A 21,408-nucleotide genomic window follows, 5' to 3' on the forward strand; every position below is an offset into this window, starting at 1 on the left:
TTCATATACAGTATGTCAACCCCAGACAGTTATCACCTGTACTCGAACAGGGGGAAGCTTACTTTCTTTACAAAATCTAACATTTAAAAATAATAATAATAATAATAATAATAATAATAATAATAATAATAATAATAATAATAATAATAATAATAATCTTATCTGTAAAGTGAAACTGAATGAAATTTATTTTTTTCAAAAAGTTAAGAGAATATAATCACATATGAAAAAGTGAGGAATTTTGGTTTCAACCACATTGTCTTGCTTTAAAATGTTTTTTTTTTCCCAAAAAAATCACCCACAAATATTCACAACAAAACCAATCTCTTAGAATTTGCATTCAGCCGTAGTGATTAGCCATAAAAGTTTGCCAGTATGTGATTTTCCACTATTGATTTTAGCTTTTTTGCACGGCGATACTCAGACAAAGCTAAGTAAGTTTAGAGGCATCAAAGGCCGGCGCATAGGAGAAAACATTCAGACTCCACCCAGACTCCAGTAAATTTAATGTTATAATTAAAATCTTAAAACTAACATGTAATCATGAAAAGAAATTTGTGGGGCTTTTTCACATATCTTGCAAAACATAAGCTGCCAACACTGACGTTTCATTAATCATGTAGCATGCAGGGTTTCTCCTGCATGTTCCATGGACAAGCACGAGGTAATAGACTATACTGACGTGGGCTAGCTGGATCTTGGAACAGTGCAGCATTCCTAAATTAATGTTTGCTGACACCTTTAGAAGAGGATGTTTGTATGAACAACAGTCTTGTTGATATTGTTAAAGCTGCAGTATGTAGAATTCTGAGACTTGTCTAGAAACAACCACACTCACCTTCCCCTCCCTGTTTTGAAACCTATCATCCCTTACCAGTATCCTCATGAATGCCCACAACTGTGGAGCTCTTAGCAACTTTTTTTTCCAAATAGAGTCTTGTGACAAATGTAGGGACTTTATCTTGTGTTATTGGAGAGTTTTCTGGTGTTTTAGACTGAGACTCTGTCATGAATGCACGTATCACTCTGTAGTTACTGCTATGAACAGCGGCTGCTGCCCCGTGCTCCTCCCCCCCACACACAGCTCACACAGGTGGCTGCAGTCATCGCAGCTGCTGCTCAGAGCAGAATGACAACCAACGCTCGCACATCCAGACTGCAAAATGAATTATGTCTGTTCTTTCCACCTTGGATATGCTTCTCTTAGGTTTACATGCAATGTATCCCTCCGTCTGTTATCACTCTCCCTCTGACGCCAGTACGTGTATCATTCGTTAATTAGTTTTTTTATTATGTAACAAAAACATGAAAAAAAAAACAGTCTTTGATATGTGTTTCCAAAACCAAAATGAAAAAATGGAAATCGCCTTGCTTTTCAAATTCAAGCTCTTTTGCTTCGGTGGAAAAATGGAAAACAAACACCTTTATCCGTTATCTCCATTACCGATTGGCAAAAGTACGTGACCCGGAAGTGAAACCTCACACATTCTGAGATATCTTTAGCTCTGCAACACTTAGGAGTCTCTAAATCCTCCAAAATGTCCATGAGGAGGTTCTGTGCCCAACACCAGCTAAAGCGAAAAGGACATGTTTCGGATGCACAGTTGGAAGCAGCAATCTTGTCATTCCGAACTGCCGTTAGCATAGCCGTTAGCGTCGGATGAGAATACACTTCCGGGTCAAGTACTTTGGCCAATTGGTAATGGAGAAAACGGATAAAGGTGTTGGTTTTTGTACGAAAGCAAAAGAGCTTGAATTTGAAAAACAAGGCGTTTTCCATTTTTTTTATTTTGGTTTTGGAAACAAATATCAAATAATGTGTTGTTTTCTTTTTAGTTTTTTATGTTTTTGTTACATAATGAAAAACGAATTCAATGGTAACTCATGGAGCTGTTTGTAAAAAGATCTCTGATTGGCTGAAAAGTGGCATCACGCTCCTGGATTTCTAAGCCTCATATGTAGAGCCAAGTGAAGGTGTAAAAATACAGTGTCCACTCAGAACATTTAAATTATCCAAAGCTATAATAAAAGACGATATTTGTCTTAACAAAATATATGGGGATCTGTTCTCATGTTAAATAATTGGCTGCTGTTCTCAAGGGCTAAGTCTTTGCTTGTAGCAATAGTTATTGTTGTTGCCACTAATGTAAATTTAGTTTTAGTAAACGATTGACATTGTGAAAAAGTTATGTAAATATGTGCTGAATTGTTTATTTTGGACTGTCCCAGTGCATCACTGTTGCAAGGTGACATGATATGGACAAATGACAAGTCAGAATAAACTGGTATTTCTATGGGTGGCTACATGGGGTGGTGCCTGATTTCTGCAAAAAAATAAATAAAATAATAAGAGTTGTCTTTTCATATTTTAGCAAAGACTAATTGTTTGTGAACTCTATCATGCATATAAATCAAATTGTTCCTGCTGTATAATGCAAAAATGATAGTGTATATTTCATATTCCACTGTCTTGCACTATATAGTATGGTCTTATTAATTGATGTTTATATTGTACAATGTTGTGGAAGAGTCCAATCGTAGACTGGAGATGAGAATTATCAACAACTATAATCTCTAAATGCATCACATCAGCTGTCCCTGTCAAATACTTAAATACATAAATAACTCAAATGCTTCATTAAAATCAAAGAACCAAAACCTTTATTTAGCCTAAAATGCTTAATAGCTTGAATTCTTAAAAAATCTTGTCATGTTTGATGACATTAGATAAATTTAATTAATCAAAGACTTGGATCGTGCCAGCTGGTCAAACCTTTGATGTTTTTTGTAGGTTTATTTAGTTTGTCTGGTGTGTGCGTGGTCAGGGCACGATAACATCCACAGCAGTGACTGCCAACATTTAGTAAATGATCCTTTTTGATGGGCGGTGACACCAAAAACATGGCTATAAAAGAGGAGACATTTGTTGCAGAAAGTCACATCACCAACCATGAAGGTGCTTGTGCTAGCTCTTGCTGTGGCCATTGTGGGTGAGTAGAACTTCATGCTGTACTTCTACTTTGGTGTACCTCATTGAAGAATAAACCTCATATCAATGATTAGGGTAATACAGATCTCCCTTACTTTGATTATTAAAAAAAATGCAAATCATAGTTTCTCCTTAAACCACTATCTTCTTAAATATTTTCTAACAAAAAAAATATATATATCTTTTATTTGTGCCAGGTACATATTAATATGTGCTGTAGTTCTAAAGTGGTGATAAAAATGTATATTCAGTGAGGCTTATTTACCATAATAAACTGACAAGCAAGGTGCACTTTCATACTAACATTATTTTATTATTTCTGTAGCTGGCTACCAGGGCAACTTTGGTAAGTTTATATTTTTTATTTCTTATATTACAATGTATTTAATTTTTAAAATCTTGGTTTAAATGTTTTAAAAATGTTTATTGTTCCTCATTGCAGCCCCTGAGTTTAATCCTGGACAGACCTATGTCTACAAATACGAGGGCTCCCTTTTGGGTGGCCTTCCTGAGGAGGGTCTGGCACGTGCAGGAGTGAAAATCAAGAGCAAAGTTCTGATCCGTAGGGAAGCTGACAACTTCATCCGCCTGAAGGCAAAGACTTTGGATTTATCACATTTATATAGCTAGTCTAAACTTCTAATGACTGCATCACTGTTGATATTAACTGTCTCACTTGTGTCTTATAGTTTGAAAGCCCAGAAATCTTTGAGTACAGTGGAATCTGGCCCAAAGATGCCTTCATGCCAGCCACCAAGCTCACTTCAGCCCTGTCTGCTCAACTCTTGACACCAATCAAGTTTGAGTATGCAAATGGTGTTGTCGGCAAAGTGTACGCGCCCGCTGCTGTCTCAGAAACCGTGGTGAACCTGTACAGGGGAATCCTTGACATCTTCCAGATGAACATCAAGAAGACACAGAACGTGTATGACTTGCAGGAGGTAAAAAGAAGAACAACAGATTTTCTCAAAAAACCTACTGATCGATTCTCTTAATAATTTATAAACCACACCGTTTTGACTTTATGTGCTCTAGCTTGGAGTTCAGGGTGTCTGCAAGACCCAGTATACAGTCAGAGATGATTCCAAGGCTGAACGCATCTACCTGACCAAATCCAAAGACCTGAACATGTGCCAGGAGCAAATCATGAAGGACCTGAGTTTGGAATATGCAGAGAAATGTGTTGAGTGTGAGGCTGTAAGTGCAATAAGTACATTATTCTCAATTTGAATTATGCCTCAATTTTATGATTACAAAACAGTGGATACATTTGTGTTTGTGTGACTTACACAGAAAGCAAAGACCCTGAAGGGAGCATCTTCCTTTAACTATGTCCTGAAGCCAGAGACCAACAGTGCTAAGATATTGCAGGCAACCGTCAGAGAGATCTTCGAATTCTCACTTTTCAACATCATGAATCAGGCTGCCCAGATGGAATCCAAGTATGTTATTTAGCCTTGAAATAAGACCTCGGTGACAGTGTTTTAGGGGAATTATATTGGAGAATGCATTGAAGTATGTATTATATAAAGACTTGAATACTTAGTAAATAATGTATGCTCATAGGCTCAACCTGACATTTGTGGAACTGAACAACACCCCAGTGGAGCTCCTCAGGGCTGAATATCTTGAACGTGGATCTCTGCAGTATAAGTTTAGCAATGAGCTTCAACAGACTCCCTTCCAGCTTCTGAAGAGAGAAGACACCCGGGTACTTAAAAGAAAAAACTTCATTTGAATCAGGATTAGTTTCCCAATTATTTTTTAAGCATAAAAAAGTTCATTATTCATAACTTGTGTCCAAGCAGATTGAGGACTTGCTGAATCACCTGGTGACTTCTAACATCGCAAAGGTCCACGAGGAGGCTCCACTCAAATTCCTTCAGTTAATCCAGATGTTGCGTGAAGCAAAATATGAGCAGATTCTGGCCCTCTGGAATCAATACAAAGACAAACAGGATTATAGGTAGCTATAATTTATAAATGTCAAACAACAATCAAACCAAACTTGGTATCTGTGGTGTTAAATCAAATGTGTCCTTCTTTTCAGGCACTGGATCCTGAGTGCTATCCCCTCCATCCGTCAACACAACTCCCTCAGGTTCTTCAAGGATAAGTATCTTGCAAATGAGATATCCGCTGCTGCACTTGTTGGACCCCTGATGGTCTCCATCCAATGGGTGAAGGCCAGTCCCGAGTCTCTTCGGGTTGCTGAGGTATACAGCATTATTTGGGTTATTTTATGTTTTTAATTTCACTGATTTTTTAAAATAGTGATTTTAATCCTTTCATTGTACACTCTGTAGGAAATGATGAAGGAAAGCAAATTCAACCAGGAACCCATTTTGCGTACAGCTATCAGGTTGGGCTATGGAACTCTGGTTAGAAAATACTGTCAGGAAAACCCCGCTTGTCCAGCTGAGCTTGTAAAGGTAAGTTTAGCATGTATTGGGCTTTTTATTACTAAAACGTAGTTGCCCATTGGTTATTTTAATGATTTTTATTTATCCCAAAGCCTGCCAATGATGGTCTGACTGAGTTTGTGGAAAGACGGGAATATGACGAGGTCATTTCTCTTCTTAAACTCCTTGGAAATGCTGCACATCCTGCCAGTCGTAAGTCAATCCAGAAGCTGTTGCCTGGCTTTGGTAATGCTGCTGCCAACCTCCCACTTAAAGTCCACATTGAAGCTCTACTGGCCCTGAAGAACATTGCAAAGAAGGAGCCCAAGCTGGTTAGACCACATTCTTGAAGCACACCACACATCACATCACTTCTGTGTGCAGTTGTTCTTACACTATTCACCTTTGTTATCTAGGTCCAGGAAACAGCCATGCAGGTGTTCATGGACAGGGATCTCCACCCTGAGCTCCGTATGGTTGCTGCTATGGTGCTGTTTGAGACTAAGCTGCCCATGGGTTTGGTGATCTCACTTGCTGATTCAATTGTGAAGGAGAGGCAAATGCAGATTTCTAGCTTCGTGTACTCCTATATGAAGTCCATGACCAAGTCAAGCGCTCCTGATTATGCCTCTGTGTAAGAATTCTGTCAATATTTTTATTAAACTCTATAAAACATACTAGCAAGAATCTAAAAATATATCCAATGTTTGTCCATCCAGGGCCGCAGCCTGTAATGTTGCCATCAGGATCCTCAGCCCCAGATTGGAACGACTGAGCTACCGCTACAGCAGAGCTTTGTATTTTGATTCCTACAGTGGTAAGAGGATGAACATTTTAACCAGATACCGCCACATTTTGGGGACATACTTGTCATTTATCATTTCATAATCTTTTTGCCTTGCAGATCCTTGGATGATCGGTGCTTCAGCCTCTGCTTACTACATCAATGATGTTGCTAGTGTTTTGCCAAAAACCATCGTGGCCAAAGCACGTACCTACTTGGCTGGAGCTTCCACTGACATCGTGGAGGTATGATAAGAACAAACAGTGTTCAAATCAGTGATGAAACTTCTTATCGCACAGCTTCCACATTCATATGAGGTGCTACAAACGTGCACAAACTGGAACTTTGTAGACACATTAACCTAAGATGCAAAAAACTCACTTAACATTACAAAAGAAGAATCATCTTAATTTTGAAAGATAAGAGGATATATTTTAAGGAGATGAATTCGAGAAAGACACAACCTCGACTTTGAGAATGACAGCTGAAAGCCAACTAACATTAACATGGATTTTAATCAAGTTTTGTTTTGTTTTTTACATGCTATGAATAGATAGTATAAATACAACTGTTAATATTTATTTCTTACAATTATGCTTTTTGCTTTGTTCAGTTTGGAGTGAGAACTGAGGGTATTCAGGAAGCCATGTTGAAAATCCGTGACATTCCAAATAATGAACAAAGACTCAACAAGATGAAAATGATCATGAAGGCTGTAAGTTTATTGGGATCTCAGAAGAAAATAACAGCATTCCAGCACGCTCCTCTGTTATTTTACACAGAATTAATTTTTTCTAATCTCAGCTTTCACAATGGAGGGCTGAGCCTTCCAGCCAGCCCCTGGCCTCTGTGTCTGTGAAGATCCTTGGACAAGAAGTTGGATTTGCCAGTCTTGACAAAACCATTGTTGACCAGGTCATGGAGGTAATGTATTTGAACCACTGTTTGCTGCTAAATAATACTCTAATTTCTGCATTAAATGCAAGTGTTTTATAAACAGCATTGTCTTCCAGTTTTCTAAAATAGTTGCCTCTCAAACTGATGGCAAGAAGATTTTGGAGGCTCTGGAGTCTGGCTTCAGCAGACACTTTGTCCAGCCATTGCTGATTGCTGAAATTGGTCGTGCCCTTCCAACTGCTTTTGGTCTGCCCATGGAGCTCAGTCTCTACACTGCAGCTGTGGCTTCTGCATCCCTGGAATGTAAGTGACACAATTAAATATCAGCCACGATGCTTGCCGGAAAATATTGATTACTAATAATAAAAGTGTGTTTCATCAGTGCAAGCTGGAGTGTCTCCTCGTCCAGCGGACAACTTCCACGTCTCCCAGCTTCTGATGTCTGACATCAATGTGAGAGCTGCCTTCATGCCAAGGTAATACATATATTCAATATACAGATTGAGAGCAGGGATTTTACTTTTGAGAGGCAGGTTAATTTTGCCCTACTGATCATAAATGTAACACGATTACTTGGATAAAAAAAAAAAAAAATCATAACAAACAGGTTTGTTAAAGTATAAGGATATCAGTAATTTAAAATTGGCATCCAGGTTCTACTTTGCTTCATTTTCATGAGTCTTGAACCCTACGCCTTTGTTTTTTTTTTTTATGCCTTCTTAGCTTATGTAGAGTTTAGACTGTGGGGAACTTAGCCAACAGTTATTGTGTTCATAGGTGAGGTTCATCTGAATGTCCTGAAAAGGTAATTTTTTGACTGGATACTTTTGTCCCTTTTCCCAGTGTTTCTGCTCACACATATGCAGTTATGGGTGTGAATACTGCATTCATCAAAGCTGCTGTTGTGGCCAAAGCCAATGCCTACACAATTACTCCTGCTAAGATAGAATCAAGACTGGACATGATCAAGGGAAACTTCAAACTGCAGCTGTTACCTGTTCAGGGCATTGATAAAATTGCATTCGGACAGTAAGTACATGTCCCACTTAACATGTATTTTAATGATGTAGGCTTTTCATAACAGAATTTCCTTAATTTGCAATAGACTTGAGACATTTGCTGTTGCAAAAGATATGGAAGACATCAGAATCACCCCACTGGTCCCAGTTGAGACTGGATCACGGGCATCCAGGGAGCGCTCCATTTCAAGAAGTTCCTCTCAGGTGAGTTTTTATCAAGCAAAGCTTTTTCTAACATGAACTCTTGACAAGTTCTCATTTAATAGTAAGACTTTTGTTGTGGTTACACAGTCTGCATCATCTGAGATCCTTCCCGCTGAACATGATCACAGGATGCAAGAAGAAAAACTCGGCCCAAAAGATTTCACTAGAAAAATGTGTGCTCAATCTCTGACCTATGGCATCAAGGCCTGTGCTCAGGTTCAATCTCGCAATGCTTCTTACATCAGTTCATCTCCTTTCTACGCCCTTGTTGGAAAGCATGCTTTTGAAATCACTGTATCACCAGGTACGTGCAAGTGATAGCCTAAAGTGACTAAATCAAGACATTTGTATAAAAAGTAAGAAGTAACACTTTTAATCAACTGCATTTCAGCTGTTGGACCAGCCATTGAGAGAATTGAAATTGATGTTCAGGTTGGAGAGAAAGCAGCAGAAAAAATCATTAAGGTCATTCACTCAAATGAGGAGGAGGAAATCCTGGAAGACAAAAATGTTCTGATGAAACTGAAGAAGATTCTAGTCCCTGGTCTGAAAAACAACACATCAAGCTCCAGCTCTAGTAGCTCTTCCTCCAGCTCTTCCTCTAGCTCTTCCTCTAAAAAACCAAACAAGATGTTAGAATTCATGGGTATTCAAACATGGACATCAGGAAGACAGAGCAGCAACTCCTCATCCAGCAGCAGCAGCTCCAGCCAGTCTTCCAGCAGCTCTTCCATGTCTAGCCAGAGCAGCAGCAGCAGCTCTTCTAGAGATCAACGGACCAGCAAGGTTAGACACTCATCTTTTTTTAAACAATAAAACAGAGCAGTTTCTTAAAATTGTGGTGAATTTCTAAAACTGTTTTGCTTGAATTGCAGAAAAGATCAAGCTCCAAGAAATTCATCAATGACCACGTCCACCAGGTAGTCTTCAGATAGCTTCAGATTTCTGCATTTTAACCTAATTTTGATTTTGAACCTAAACATATTAATCTGTATTTGCAGCATGCTCGCACCCGCAACAGCAATAGCCACAGCAGCGCTTCTAGCTTTGAATCTATTTACAACAAGGTAGGCAATCACAAGGAGACAAACACACTCTTATGTAATCATGGGTGAAATAGAGCTTTCATTTATACCTTTGCATTTTCAGGCCAAGTACCTTGCCAACTCTGTTGCTCCCTCTATGACCGTTCTTGTCCGGGCTATAAGAACCGACCACAAGATGCAGGGTTACCAGATTGTAGCTTATGTTGACAAGGTCAGCAACAGAGTTCAGGTTATTCTTGCCAACTTGACAGAGGACAACCAATGGAGAGTCTGCGCTGATGGTGTGATCCTGAGCAAACACAAGCTGATGGTAAGAACTGTTGTTGCTCTTTTTTTTTAACAGTAAGTGCATCACTTGATGTTAACTACATTTAACTCTCTCTCAGGCCAAGGTAGCATGGGGTATTGAATGCAAGCAATACAAGACTGAAGTCATTGCCGAAACTGGTATCTTTGATCAGAAGCTAGCAGCCCGCCTCAAGTTTGCCTGGGATAAAATTCCAAAAGGCCTGGAGCAATCCATCAAGAGGTAATTTCACAACCTAAAACATGTTTAAAACTTTAAATTTTAAAGGCATATAGGCACCAATGTTTGACATTTACTGGATGAGCAATGATATGAACTATTGAAATGCTTTCTATTGATTATAAAAAATTGTGTGTCCATCAAGCCTTTCCAAATATGTTTCCCGTGAACTGAGAATGGAGAAGGTGAAATCGGTTTCCAAGCAGATCAAAGTGATGGTGGCCATTGTTTCTGACAACACTCTGAATGTCAATCTCCAGACTCCAAAGGTGCACACATACCCCCCTGTTTTCTCCTTATGCACTTGTGCAATTGTTTGTGACTAGCATTTTGTATCCAAACATTACAGAGGGCCCTTTCCAAAATCGTGAAACTCCCATTTTATTTGCCGTATGGAGAGACTGCTGCTGAGCTGGAGATGTACCAGGACAACTGGGGTAACAAGATCTCTCACATTCTCACCAAGGCCGCCGCAGGTAACAATATTTGGAGCAGCAACTTCCTCAGTTATGAGAATGTCCAGATCAACCTTCTGGTTGCTAATTTCTGATCCCATTTTTCCACAGCTGAGTGCATTGTGAGAAATGACGACGTGACATCATTCAACAGGAAGAGCTTTAGCCATGAAAAACCACACCTTTGCGGCCAGATCCTTGCTCAGGACTGCACACCAGATGTAAAATTTATTGTTCTGGAGAGAAAGGATCAGGCAACGGAGCAGAGAGAGATCACTGTAAAGATTAGCGATATGTAAGAAAGGACCTTTCTGGTATCTAAGAGCAAAGAAGGGAAATCAAACAGCTAAACTAAGAAAGTTCTGTATTTCACCTGTTTTTCAATAGTCTCATCGAGATTTATCCAAAGAGTGTTGGTGTCGGTGTACGGATCAATGGAAAAGAAATTGACACCAGCCTTCCTTACCATCATGAACAAGGTTTTTGTTTGTTTGTTTGTTTGTTTACAACAACAAACTGAATGGGCAGCTTGGAGAATGAATTTGTTTTGAGTATAACTGAAATATTTAAATTAACATGTTCATTCATGTTTCATGTTTCAGTTATCGAGATCAAATCTAAAGAACAAGGCATTATTATCCTCGCCCCTAAATTTGGTCTTCAGGAGGTCTTCTATGATGGGAGCACTGTAAAGGTAAAACATTTTAGAGGACCATTTACTTTGTTCCAATCCTATAAATCAATGAGGAGAACACCATTCCAACTCTGGTGTCTCCTTCTGTCAGATTAAAGTTGTTGACTGGATGAGAGGTTTGACTTGTGGACTCTGTGGACGTGCTGATGGGGAGCCCAAACAGGAGTTCCGCACACCTAGCAAGCGAGTGTCCGTGGACTCTACCAGCTATGCTCACTCCTGGGTTTTGGGTGGAGAAAGCTGCCGCGATGCCTCTCGTAAGTCTTACATCACTCAGGATAAAAGAATAGCTGTCTTAGGTACCGTTTTTGAGATTTCCTTCTTTTGCAGAGTGTTTGATGAAGCTCGAATCTGTGAAACTGGAAAAGCAGGTGAACCTCGAAGGCCAGAATTCCAAGTGCTACTCTGTTGACCGTGTGCTGCGCTGTCTGCCTGGGTGCATGCCTGTGAGAACCACCAGCGTCAGAATTGGCTTCCACTGCGTGCCTGCAGGTTAGTCCTAAATAGGCATTACTCTAATCTTAACACTCAACGTTTCCATCCACCTGCCTTTCCTCCCTGACTGCTTCTGACCTGTTGCTGTTGCAGATTCCCACATGAACCAAGCAGATAGTCTGAGCAGCATTCACGAGAAGAGCTCCGACCTGATTGAATCTGCAGAGGCCCACCTGGCTTGTCGCTGCACTGCACAATGTTCTTGAAAGCATCCTCTTCAGACATACGATGATGTGTATTTGGTTTTATGCAAGTAATGTCGATTACTTTCATTGAGTGTAAATTTAAATAAACTTAAGAAGCATCTAAACTGACTTCTGTGTCTTTTACTATTTGTTAAATGCCATAGTATCAGGTGAATATATATATATATAGTAAGTAAAAAAACCTTTTTTTTAATAAGGCATGAAAAGTGAGAAAAAAGTGACAAACACCTAAAATCAAGGGTAAGGCTATAGTAAGGCATAAAAATGGAAAAAACGTTGGATTTTTTTTAATTTTTAAATAAGGCTATAACAAGACCCTAAAAGTATAACAAATATAATGCACACACTTAAACAGTGGTAAAAATGCAGTAAGGCATGAAAAATTAGAAAAAAGTGACAAACATCGAAAATCAAAGGTAAGGCGGAAAAAAGGAAAAAACTTTGGATTTTTTTTTTCTGAGATAAGGATATCACAAGGCCTTAAAAACTAGTGGAAATATGATAAGCACATTTAAACAGTGGTAAAAATGCAGTGAGGCATGAAAAATTAGAAAAAAGTGACAAACACCCAAAATCGGAGGTAAGGCGGAAAAAAGGAAAAAACTTTGGATTTTTTTTTTTTAAATAAGGCTATAACAAAACCCTAAAAAGTATAACAAATATAATGCACACACTTAAACAGTGGTAAAAATGCAATAAGGCATGAAAAATTAGAAAAAAGTGACAAACACCTAAAATCAAGGGTAAGGCTATAGTAAGGCATAAAAATGGAAAAAAACTTTGGATTTTTCTTTCTGAGATAAGGATATCACAAGACCTTAAAAACTAGTGGAAATATGATAAGCACATTTAAACAGTGGTAAAAATGCAGTGAGGCATGAAAAATTAGAAAAAGTGACAAACACCCAAAATCGGAGGTAAGGCTATAGTAAGGCATAAAAATGGAAAAAACTTTGGATTTTTTTTTTTTAAATAAGGCTATAACAAAACCCTAAAAAGTATAACAAATATAATGCACACACTTAAACAGTGGTAAAAATGCAATAAGGCATGAAAAATGAGAAAAAAGTGACAAACACCTAAAATCAAGGGTAAGGCTATAGTAAGGCATAAAAATGGAAGAAACTTTGGATTTTTTTTTCTGAGATAAGGATATCACAAGACCTTAAAAACTAGTGGAAATATGATAAGCACATTTAAATGTGGTAAAAATGCAGTGAGGCATGAAAAATTAGAAAAAAGTGACAAACACCCAAAATCGGAGGTAAGGCTATAGTAAGGCATAAAAATGGAAAAAACTTTGCATTTTTTTCGTTTTAAATAAGGCTATAACAAAACCCTAAAAAGTATAACAAATATAATGCACACACTTAAACAGTGGTAAAAGTGCAGTAAGGCATGAAAAATGAGAAAAAAGTGACAAACACCGAAAATCAAGGGTAAGGCTATAGTAAGGCATAAAAATGGAAAAAACTTTGGATTTTTTTTTCTGAGATAAGGATATCACATGGCCTTAAAAACTAGTGGAAATATGATAAGCACATTTAAACAGTGGTAAAAATGCAGTGAGGCATGAAAAATTAGAAAAAAGTGACAAACACCCAAAATCGGAGGTAAGGCTATAGTAAAGGCATAAAAATGGAAAAAAACGTTGGATTTTTTTTTTTTTTTTTTAAATAAGGCTATAACAAGACCCTAAAAGTATAACAAATATAATGCACACACTTAAACAGTTGTAAAAATAAAGTAAGGCATGAAAAACTAGAAAAAAGTGACAAACATCGAAAATCAAAGGTAAGGCTACAGTAAGGCAAAAAAATGGAAAAAACTTTGGATTTTTTTTTCTGAGATAAGGCTATCACAAGGCCTTAAAAACTAGTGGAAATATGATAAGCACATTTAAACAGTGGTAAAAATGCAGTGAGGCATGAAAAATTAGAAAAAAGTGACAAACACCCAAAATCGGAGGTAAGGCTATTGTTCTGCATAAAAATGGAAAAAACTTTGGATTTTTTATTTTTTTATTTTAAAATAAGGCTTTAACAAAACCCTGTAAAGTATAACAAATATAATGCACACACTTAAACAGTGGTAAAAATGCAGTAAGGCATGAAAAATGAGAAGAAAGTGACAAACACCCAAAATTGGAGGTAAGGCTATAGTAAGGCATAAAAATGGAAAAAACATTGGATTTTTTTTTTATTTTAAAATAAGGCTATAACAAGACCCTAAAAGTATAACAAATATAATGCACACACTTAAACAGTGGTAAAAATGCAGTAAGGCATGAAAAATGAGAAAAAATTGACAAACACCTAAAATCAAGGGTAAGGCTATAGTAAGGCATAAAAATGGAAAAAACTTTGGATTTTTTTTTCTGAGATAAGGCTATCACAAGGCCTTAAAAACTAGCTGAAATATGATAAGCACATTTAAACAGTGGTAAAAATGCAGTGAGGCATGAAAAATTAGAAAAAAGTGACAAACACCCAAAATCGGAGGTAAGGCTATAGTAAAGGCATGAAAATGCAAAAAACGTTGGATTTTTTTTTTTTTTTTTTAAATAAGGCTATAACAAGACCCTAAAAGTATAACAAATATAATGCACACACTTAAACAGTGGTAAAAATAAAGTAAGGCATGAAAAATTTGAAAAAAGTGACAAACACCCAAAATCGGAGGTAAGGCTATAGTAAAGGCATAAAAATGGAAAAAACGTTGGATTTTTTTTTTTTTTTTTAAATAAGGCTATAACAAGACCCTAAAAGTATAACAAATACAATGCACACACTTAAACAGTGGTAAAAATAAAGTAAGGCATGAAAAATTAGAAAAAAGTGACAAACATCGAAAATCAAAGGTAAGGCTACAGTAAGGCAAAAAAATGGAAAAAACTTTGGATTTTTTTTTCTGAGATAAGGCTACCACAAGGCCTTAAAAACTAGTGGAAATATGATAAGCACATTTAAACAGTGGTAAAAATGCAGTGAGGCATGAAAAATTAGAAAAAAGTGACAAACACCCAAAATCGGAGGTAAGGCTATAGTTCTGCATAAAAATGGAAAAAACTTTGGATTTTTTATTTTTTTTTTTTAAATAAGGCTTTAACAAAACCCTGTAAAGTATAACAAATATAATGCACACACTTAAACAGTGGTAAAAATGCAGTAAGGCATGAAAAATGAGAAGAAAGTGACAAACACCCAAAATTGGAGTTAAGGCTATAGTAAGGCATAAAAATGGAAAAAACTTTGGATTTTTTTTTTTTTAAATAAGGCTATAACAAAACTCTAAAAAGTATAACAAATATAATGCACACACTTAAACAGTGGTAAAAATGCAATAAGGCATGAAAAATGAGAAAAAAGTGACAAACACCTAAAATCAAGGGTAAGGCATAAAAATGGAAAAAACTTTGGATTTTTTTTTCTGAGATAAGGATATCACAAGACCTTAAAAACTAGTGGAAATATGATAAGCACATTTAAACAGTGGTAAAAATGCAGTGAGGCATGAAAAATTAGAAAAAAGTGACAAACACCCAAAATCGGAGGTAAGGCTATAGTAAGGCATAAAAATGGAAAAAACGTTGGATTTTTTTTTTTTTTTTTAAATAAGGCTATAACAAGACCCTAAAAGTATAACAAATATAATGCACACACTTAAACAGTGGTAAAATTAAAGTAAGGCATGAAAAATTAGAAAAAAGTGACAAACATCGAAAATCAAAGGTAAGGCTACAGTAAGGCAAAAAAATGGAAAAAACTTTGGATTTTTTTTTCTGAGATAAGGATATCACAAGGCCTTAAAAAATAGTGGAAATATGATAAGCACATTTAAACAGTGGTAAAAATGCAGTGAGGCATGAAAAATTAGAAAAAAGTGACAAACACCCAAAATCGGAGGTAAGGCTATAGTAAGGCATAAAAATGGAAAAAACTTTGCATTTTTTTCGTTTTAAATAAGGCTATAACAAAACCCTAAAAAGTATTACAAATATAATGCACACACTTAAACAGTGGTAAAAATGCAGTAAGGCATGAAACATGAGAAAAAAGTGACAAACACCGAAAATCAAGGGTAAGGCTATAGTAAGGCATAAAAATGGAAAAAACGTTGGATTTTTTTTTTTTTTTTTTTAAATAAGGCTATAACAAGACCCTAAAAGTATAACAAATATAATGCACACACTTAAACAGTGGTAAAAATGCAGTGAGGCATGAAAAATTAGAAAAAAGTGACAAACACCCAAAATCAAGGGTAAGGCGATAGTAAGGCATAAAAATGGAAAAAAACTTTGGATTTTTTTTTCTGATAAAAAGCTATCACAAGGCCTTAAAAACTAGTGGAAATATGATAAGCACATTTAAACAGTGGTAAAAATGCAGTGAGGCATGAAAAATTAGAAAAAAGTGACAAACACCCAAAATCGGAGGTAAGGCGAAAGTAAGGCATAAAAATGGAAAAAACGTTGGATTTTTATTTATTTTTTTTTAAATAAGGCTATAACAAGACCCTAAAAGTATAACAAATATAATGCAAACACTTAAACAGTGGTAAAAATGCAGTAAGGCATGAAAAATGAGAAAAAAGTGACAAACACCGAAAATCAAGGGTAAGGCTATAGTAAGGCATAAAAATGGAAAAAACTTTGTATTTTTTTTTTCTGAGATAACGATATCACAAGACCTTAAAAACTAGTGGAAATATGATAAGCACATTTAAACAGTGGTAAAAATGCAGTGAGGCATGAAAAATTAGAAAAAAGTGACAAACACCCAAAATCGGAGGTAAGGCTATAGTAAGGCATAAAAATGGAAAAAACATTGGATTTTTTTTTTATTTTAAAATAAGGCTATAACAAGACCCTAAAAGTATAACAAATATAATGCACACACTTAAACAGTGGTAAAAATGCAGTAAGGCATGAAAAATGAGAAAAAATTGACAAACACCTAAAATCAAGGGTAAGGCTATAGTAAGGCATAAAAATGGAAAAAACTTTGGATTTTTTTTTCTGAGATAAGGCTATCACAAGGCCTTAAAAACTAGCTGAAATATGATAAGCACATTTAAACAGTGGTAAAAATGCAGTGAGGCATGAAAAATTAGAAAAAAGTGACAAACACCCAAAATCGGAGGTAAGGCTATAGTAAGGCATAAAAATGGAAAAGACGTTGGATTTTTTTTTTTTTTTTTAAATAAGGCTATAACAAGACCCTAAAAGTATAACAAATATAATGCACACACTTAAACAGTGGTAAAAATAAAGTAAGGCATGAAAAACTAGAAAAAAGTGACAAACACCCAAAATCGGAGGTAAGGCTATAGTTCTGCATAAAAATGGAAAAAACTTTGGATTTTTTTTTCTGAGATAAGGATATCACAAGACCTTAAAAACTAGTGGAAATATGATAAGCACATTTAAACAGTGGTAAAAATGCAGTGAGGCATGAAAAATTAGAAAAAAGTGACAAACACCCAAAATCGGAGGTAAGGCTATAGTAAAGGCATAAAAATGGAAAAAACTTTGGATTTTTTTTTCTGAGACAAGGATATCACAAGACCTTAAAAACTAGTGGAAATATGATAAGCACATTTAAACAGTGGTAAAAATGCAGTGAGGCATGAAAAATTAGAAAAAAGTGACAAACACCCAAAATCGGAGGTAAGGCTATAGTAAGGCATAAAAATGGAAAAAACGTTGGATTTTTTTTTTTTTTTTTAAATAAGGCTATAACAAAACCCTAAAAAGTATTACAAATATAATGCACACACTTAAACAGTGGTAAAAATGCAGTAAGGCATGAAAAATTAGAAAAAAGTGACAAACATCGAAAATCAAAGGTAAGGCTACAGTAAGGCAAAAAAATGGAAAAAACTTTGGATTTTTTTTTCTGAGATAAGGCTATCACAAGGCCTTAAAAACTAGCTGAAATATGATAAGCACATTTAAACAGTGGTAAAAATGCAGTGAGGCATGAAAAATTAGAAAAAAGTGACAAACACCCAAAATCGGAGGTAAGGCTATAGTAAGGCATAAAAATGGAAAAAACGTTGGATTTTTTTTTTTTTTTTTTTTTTAAATAAGGCTATAACAAGACCCTAAAAGTATAACAAATATAATGCACACACTTAAACAGTGGTAAAAATAAAGTAAGGCATGAAAAATTAGAAAAAAGTGACAAACACCCAAAATCGGAGGTAAGGCTATAGTAAAGGCATAAAAATGGAAAAAACGTTGGATTTTTTTTTTTTTTTTTTTAAATAAGGCTATAACAAGACCCTAAAAGTATAACAAATACAATGCACACACTTAAACAGTGGTAAAAATAAAGTAAGGCATGAAAAATTAGAAAAAAGTGACAAACACCCAAAATTGGAGGTAAGGCTATAGTAAGGCATAAAAATGGAAAAAACTTTGGATTTTTTTTTTAAATAAGGCTATAACAAAACTCTAAAAAGTATAACAAATATAATGCACACACTTAAACAGTGGTAAAAATGCAATAAGGCATGAAAAATGAGAAAAAAGTGACTAACACCTAAAATCAAGGGTAAGGCTATATAGTAAGGCATAAAAATGGAAGAAACTTTGGATTTTTTTTTCTGAGATAAGGATATCACAAGACCTTAAAAACTAGTGGAAATATGATAAGCACATTTAAATGTGGTAAAAATGCAGTGAGGCATGAAAAATTAGAAAAAAGTGACAAACACCCAAAATCGGAGGTAAGGCTATAGTAAAGGCATAAAAATGGAAAAAACTTTGCATTTTTTTCGTTTTAAATAAGGCTATAACAAAACCCTAAAAAGTATAACAAATATAATGCACACACTTAAACAGTGGTAAAAGTGCAGTAAGGCATGAAAAATGAGAAAAAAGTGACAAACACCGAAAATCAAGGGTAAGGCTATAGTAAGGCATAAAAATGGAAAAAACTTTGGATTTTTTTTCTGAGATAAGGATATCACAAGGCCTTAAAAACTAGTGGAAATATGATAAGCACATTTAAACAGTGGTAAAAATGCAGTGAGGCATGAAAAATTAGAAAAAAGTGACAAACACCCAAAATCGGAGGTAAGGCTATAGTAAAGGCATAAAAATGGAAAAAACGTTGGATTTTTTTTTTTTTTTTTAAATAAGGCTATAACAAGACCCTAAAAGTATAACAAATATAATGCACACACTTAAACAGTGGTAAAAATAAAGTAAGGCATGAAAAACTAGAAAAAAGTGACAAACATCGAAAATCAAAGGTAAGGCTACAGTAAGGCAAAAAAATGGAAAAAACTTTGGATTTTTTTTTCTGAGATAAGGCTATCACAAGGCCTTAAAAACTAGTGGAAATATGATAAGCACATTTAAACAGTGGTAAAAATGCAGTGAGGCATGAAAAATTAGAAAAAAGTGACAAACACCCAAAATCGGAGGTAAGGCTATTGTTCTGCATAAAAATGGAAAAAACTTTGGATTTTTCATTTTTTTTTTTAAAATAAGGCTTTAACAAAACCCTGTAAAGTATAACAAATATAATGCACACACTTAAACAGTGGTAAAAATGCAGTAAGGCATGAAAAATGAGAAGAAAGTGACAAACACCCAAAATTGGAGGTAAGGCTATAGTAAGGCATAAAAATGGAAAAAACTTTGGATTTTTTTTTTTAAATAAGGCTATAACAAAACTCTAAAAAGTATAACAAATATAATGCACACACTTAAACAGTGGTAAAAATGCAATAAGGCATGAAAAATGAGAAAAAAGTGACTAACACCTAAAATCAAGGGTAAGGTTATAGTAAGGCATAAAAATGGAAAAAACTTTGGATTTTTTTTTCTGAGATAAGGATATCACAAGACCTCAAAAACTAGTGGAAATATGATAAGCACATTTAAACAGTGGTAAAAATGCAGTGAAGCATGAAAAATTAGAAAAAAGTGACAAACACCCAAAATCGGAGGTAAGGCTATAGTAAGGCATAAAAATGGAAAAAACATTGGATTTTTTTTTTATTTTAAAATAAGGCTATAACAAGACCCTAAAAGTACAACAAATATAATGCACACACTTAAACAGTGGTAAAAATGCAGTAAGGCATGAAAAATGAGAAAAAATTGACAAACACCTAAAATCAAGGGTAAGGCTATAGTAAGGCATAAAAATGGAAAAAACTTTGGATTTTTTTTTCTGAGATAAGGATATCACAAGACCTTAAAAACTAGTGGAAATATGATAAGCACATTTAAACAGTGGTAAAAATGCAGTGAGGCATGAAAAATTAGAAAAAAGTGACAAACACCCAAAATCGGAGGTAAGGCTATAGTAAGGCATAAAAATGGAAAAAACGTTGGATTTTTTTTTTTTTTTTTAAATAAGGCTATAACAAGACCCTAAAAGTATAACAAATATAATGCACACACTTAAACAGTGGTAAAAATAAAGTAAGGCATGAAAAATTAGAAAAAAGTGACAAACATCGAAAATCAAAGGTAAGGCGGAAAAAAGGAAAAAACTTTGGATTTTTTTTTCTGAGATAAGGCTATCACAAGGCCTTAAAAACTAGTGGAAATATGATAAGCACATTTAAACAGTGGTAAAAATGCAGTGAGGCATGAAAAATTAGAAAAAAGTGACAAACACCCAAAATCGGAGGTAAGGCTATAGTAAGGCATAAAAATGGAAAAAACTTTGCATTTTTTTCGTTTTAAATAAGGCTATAACAAAACCCTAAAAAGTATTACAAATATAATGCACACACTTAAACAGTGGTAAAAATGCAGTAAGGCATGAAAAATGAGAAAAAAGTGACAAACATCCAAAATTAGAGGTAAGGCTATAGTAAGGCATAAAAATGGAAAAATCTTTGTATTTTTTTTTTCTGAGATAAGGATATCACAAGACCTTAAAAACTAGTGGAAATATGATAAGCACATTTAACACTAGAAGTCCCAGGGATTTCTATATCCCCCCAGAAGTCCCAGAGCAGGGTCAAATGAACTCTAGGACCAAACTGACGACTCTGATGGCTACAATTTGCATCTATTCATTTGTAAATGCTCTTTTTGGCCTGGGGGGCGTGGGGGGCCTGGTCCCTGGGGGTGAACCTTAACCCCAAGCCTAGCTCAGCCCGGCGGCCTAGTCCCATCCAGGGCGCCAGGGGTGCTCTTTGCTACCACTGAGGCCAGCCTGGGGGGCCTGGTCCCTGGGGGTGAACCTTAACACCAAGCCTAGCTCAGCCCGGCGGCCTAGTCCCACCCAGGGCGCCAGGGGTGCTCTTTGCTACCACCGAGGCCAGCCTGGGGGGCCTGGTCCCTGGGGGTGAACCTTAACACTAGAAGTCCCAGGGATTTCTATATCCCCCCAGAAGTCCCAGAGCAGGGTCAAATGAACTCTAGGACCAAACTGACGACTCTGATGGCTACAATTTGCATCTATTCATTTGTAAATGAATCACCTGAGAAATCAGCAGGGGGGAGAGCCTGACTCTAACAATGGAAGTCTGGAATGTTAGGGGGAAGGGCCCTGGAAGCTAAAGTCACAATGCCCCGTTTATTAACTCGTTCTGCTTGATGCTGGGGGAGAACAAACACAGACTACAAACATTGAAAGAAACAGAGTCACCTCTTCCAACACACCTGATTCAAATGATTATCAGGCTTCTGCAGAGCTGGATGATCATTTGAATAAGG

At 36.0% G+C, this 21,408-nt stretch overlaps 1 protein-coding gene across 1 annotated transcript; it reads left to right on the plus strand.

The window, feature by feature from the left end:
- The first annotated feature begins 2,950 nt into the window (after nt 1–2,950).
- vtg2 (vitellogenin 2) lies at nt 2,951–11,818 on the plus strand. Its single transcript, XM_028444957.1, is given in 35 exon segments — nt 2,951–2,990; nt 3,315–3,335; nt 3,432–3,583; nt 3,679–3,930; nt 4,025–4,186; nt 4,283–4,431; nt 4,556–4,700; nt 4,798–4,974; nt 5,040–5,099; nt 5,101–5,205; nt 5,296–5,421; nt 5,505–5,723; nt 5,808–6,025; nt 6,111–6,208; nt 6,296–6,420; nt 6,789–6,890; nt 6,980–7,099; nt 7,189–7,375; nt 7,455–7,548; nt 7,916–8,101; nt 8,178–8,295; nt 8,383–8,599; nt 8,687–9,081; nt 9,171–9,215; nt 9,297–9,362; nt 9,445–9,651; nt 9,728–9,870; nt 10,013–10,136; nt 10,217–10,343; nt 10,434–10,617; nt 10,710–10,801; nt 10,925–11,016; nt 11,108–11,273; nt 11,347–11,508; nt 11,605–11,818. Coding segments are annotated over 35 exon segments (4,989 nt in total). The 3' UTR covers nt 11,718–11,818.
- The last annotated feature ends 9,590 nt before the right edge of the window (nt 11,819–21,408 follow it).

This window comes from Gouania willdenowi, chromosome 4 (genome assembly GCF_900634775.1).
Source record: "Gouania willdenowi chromosome 4, fGouWil2.1, whole genome shotgun sequence".
NCBI classification, from domain to species: domain Eukaryota; kingdom Metazoa; phylum Chordata; class Actinopteri; order Blenniiformes; family Gobiesocidae; genus Gouania; species Gouania willdenowi.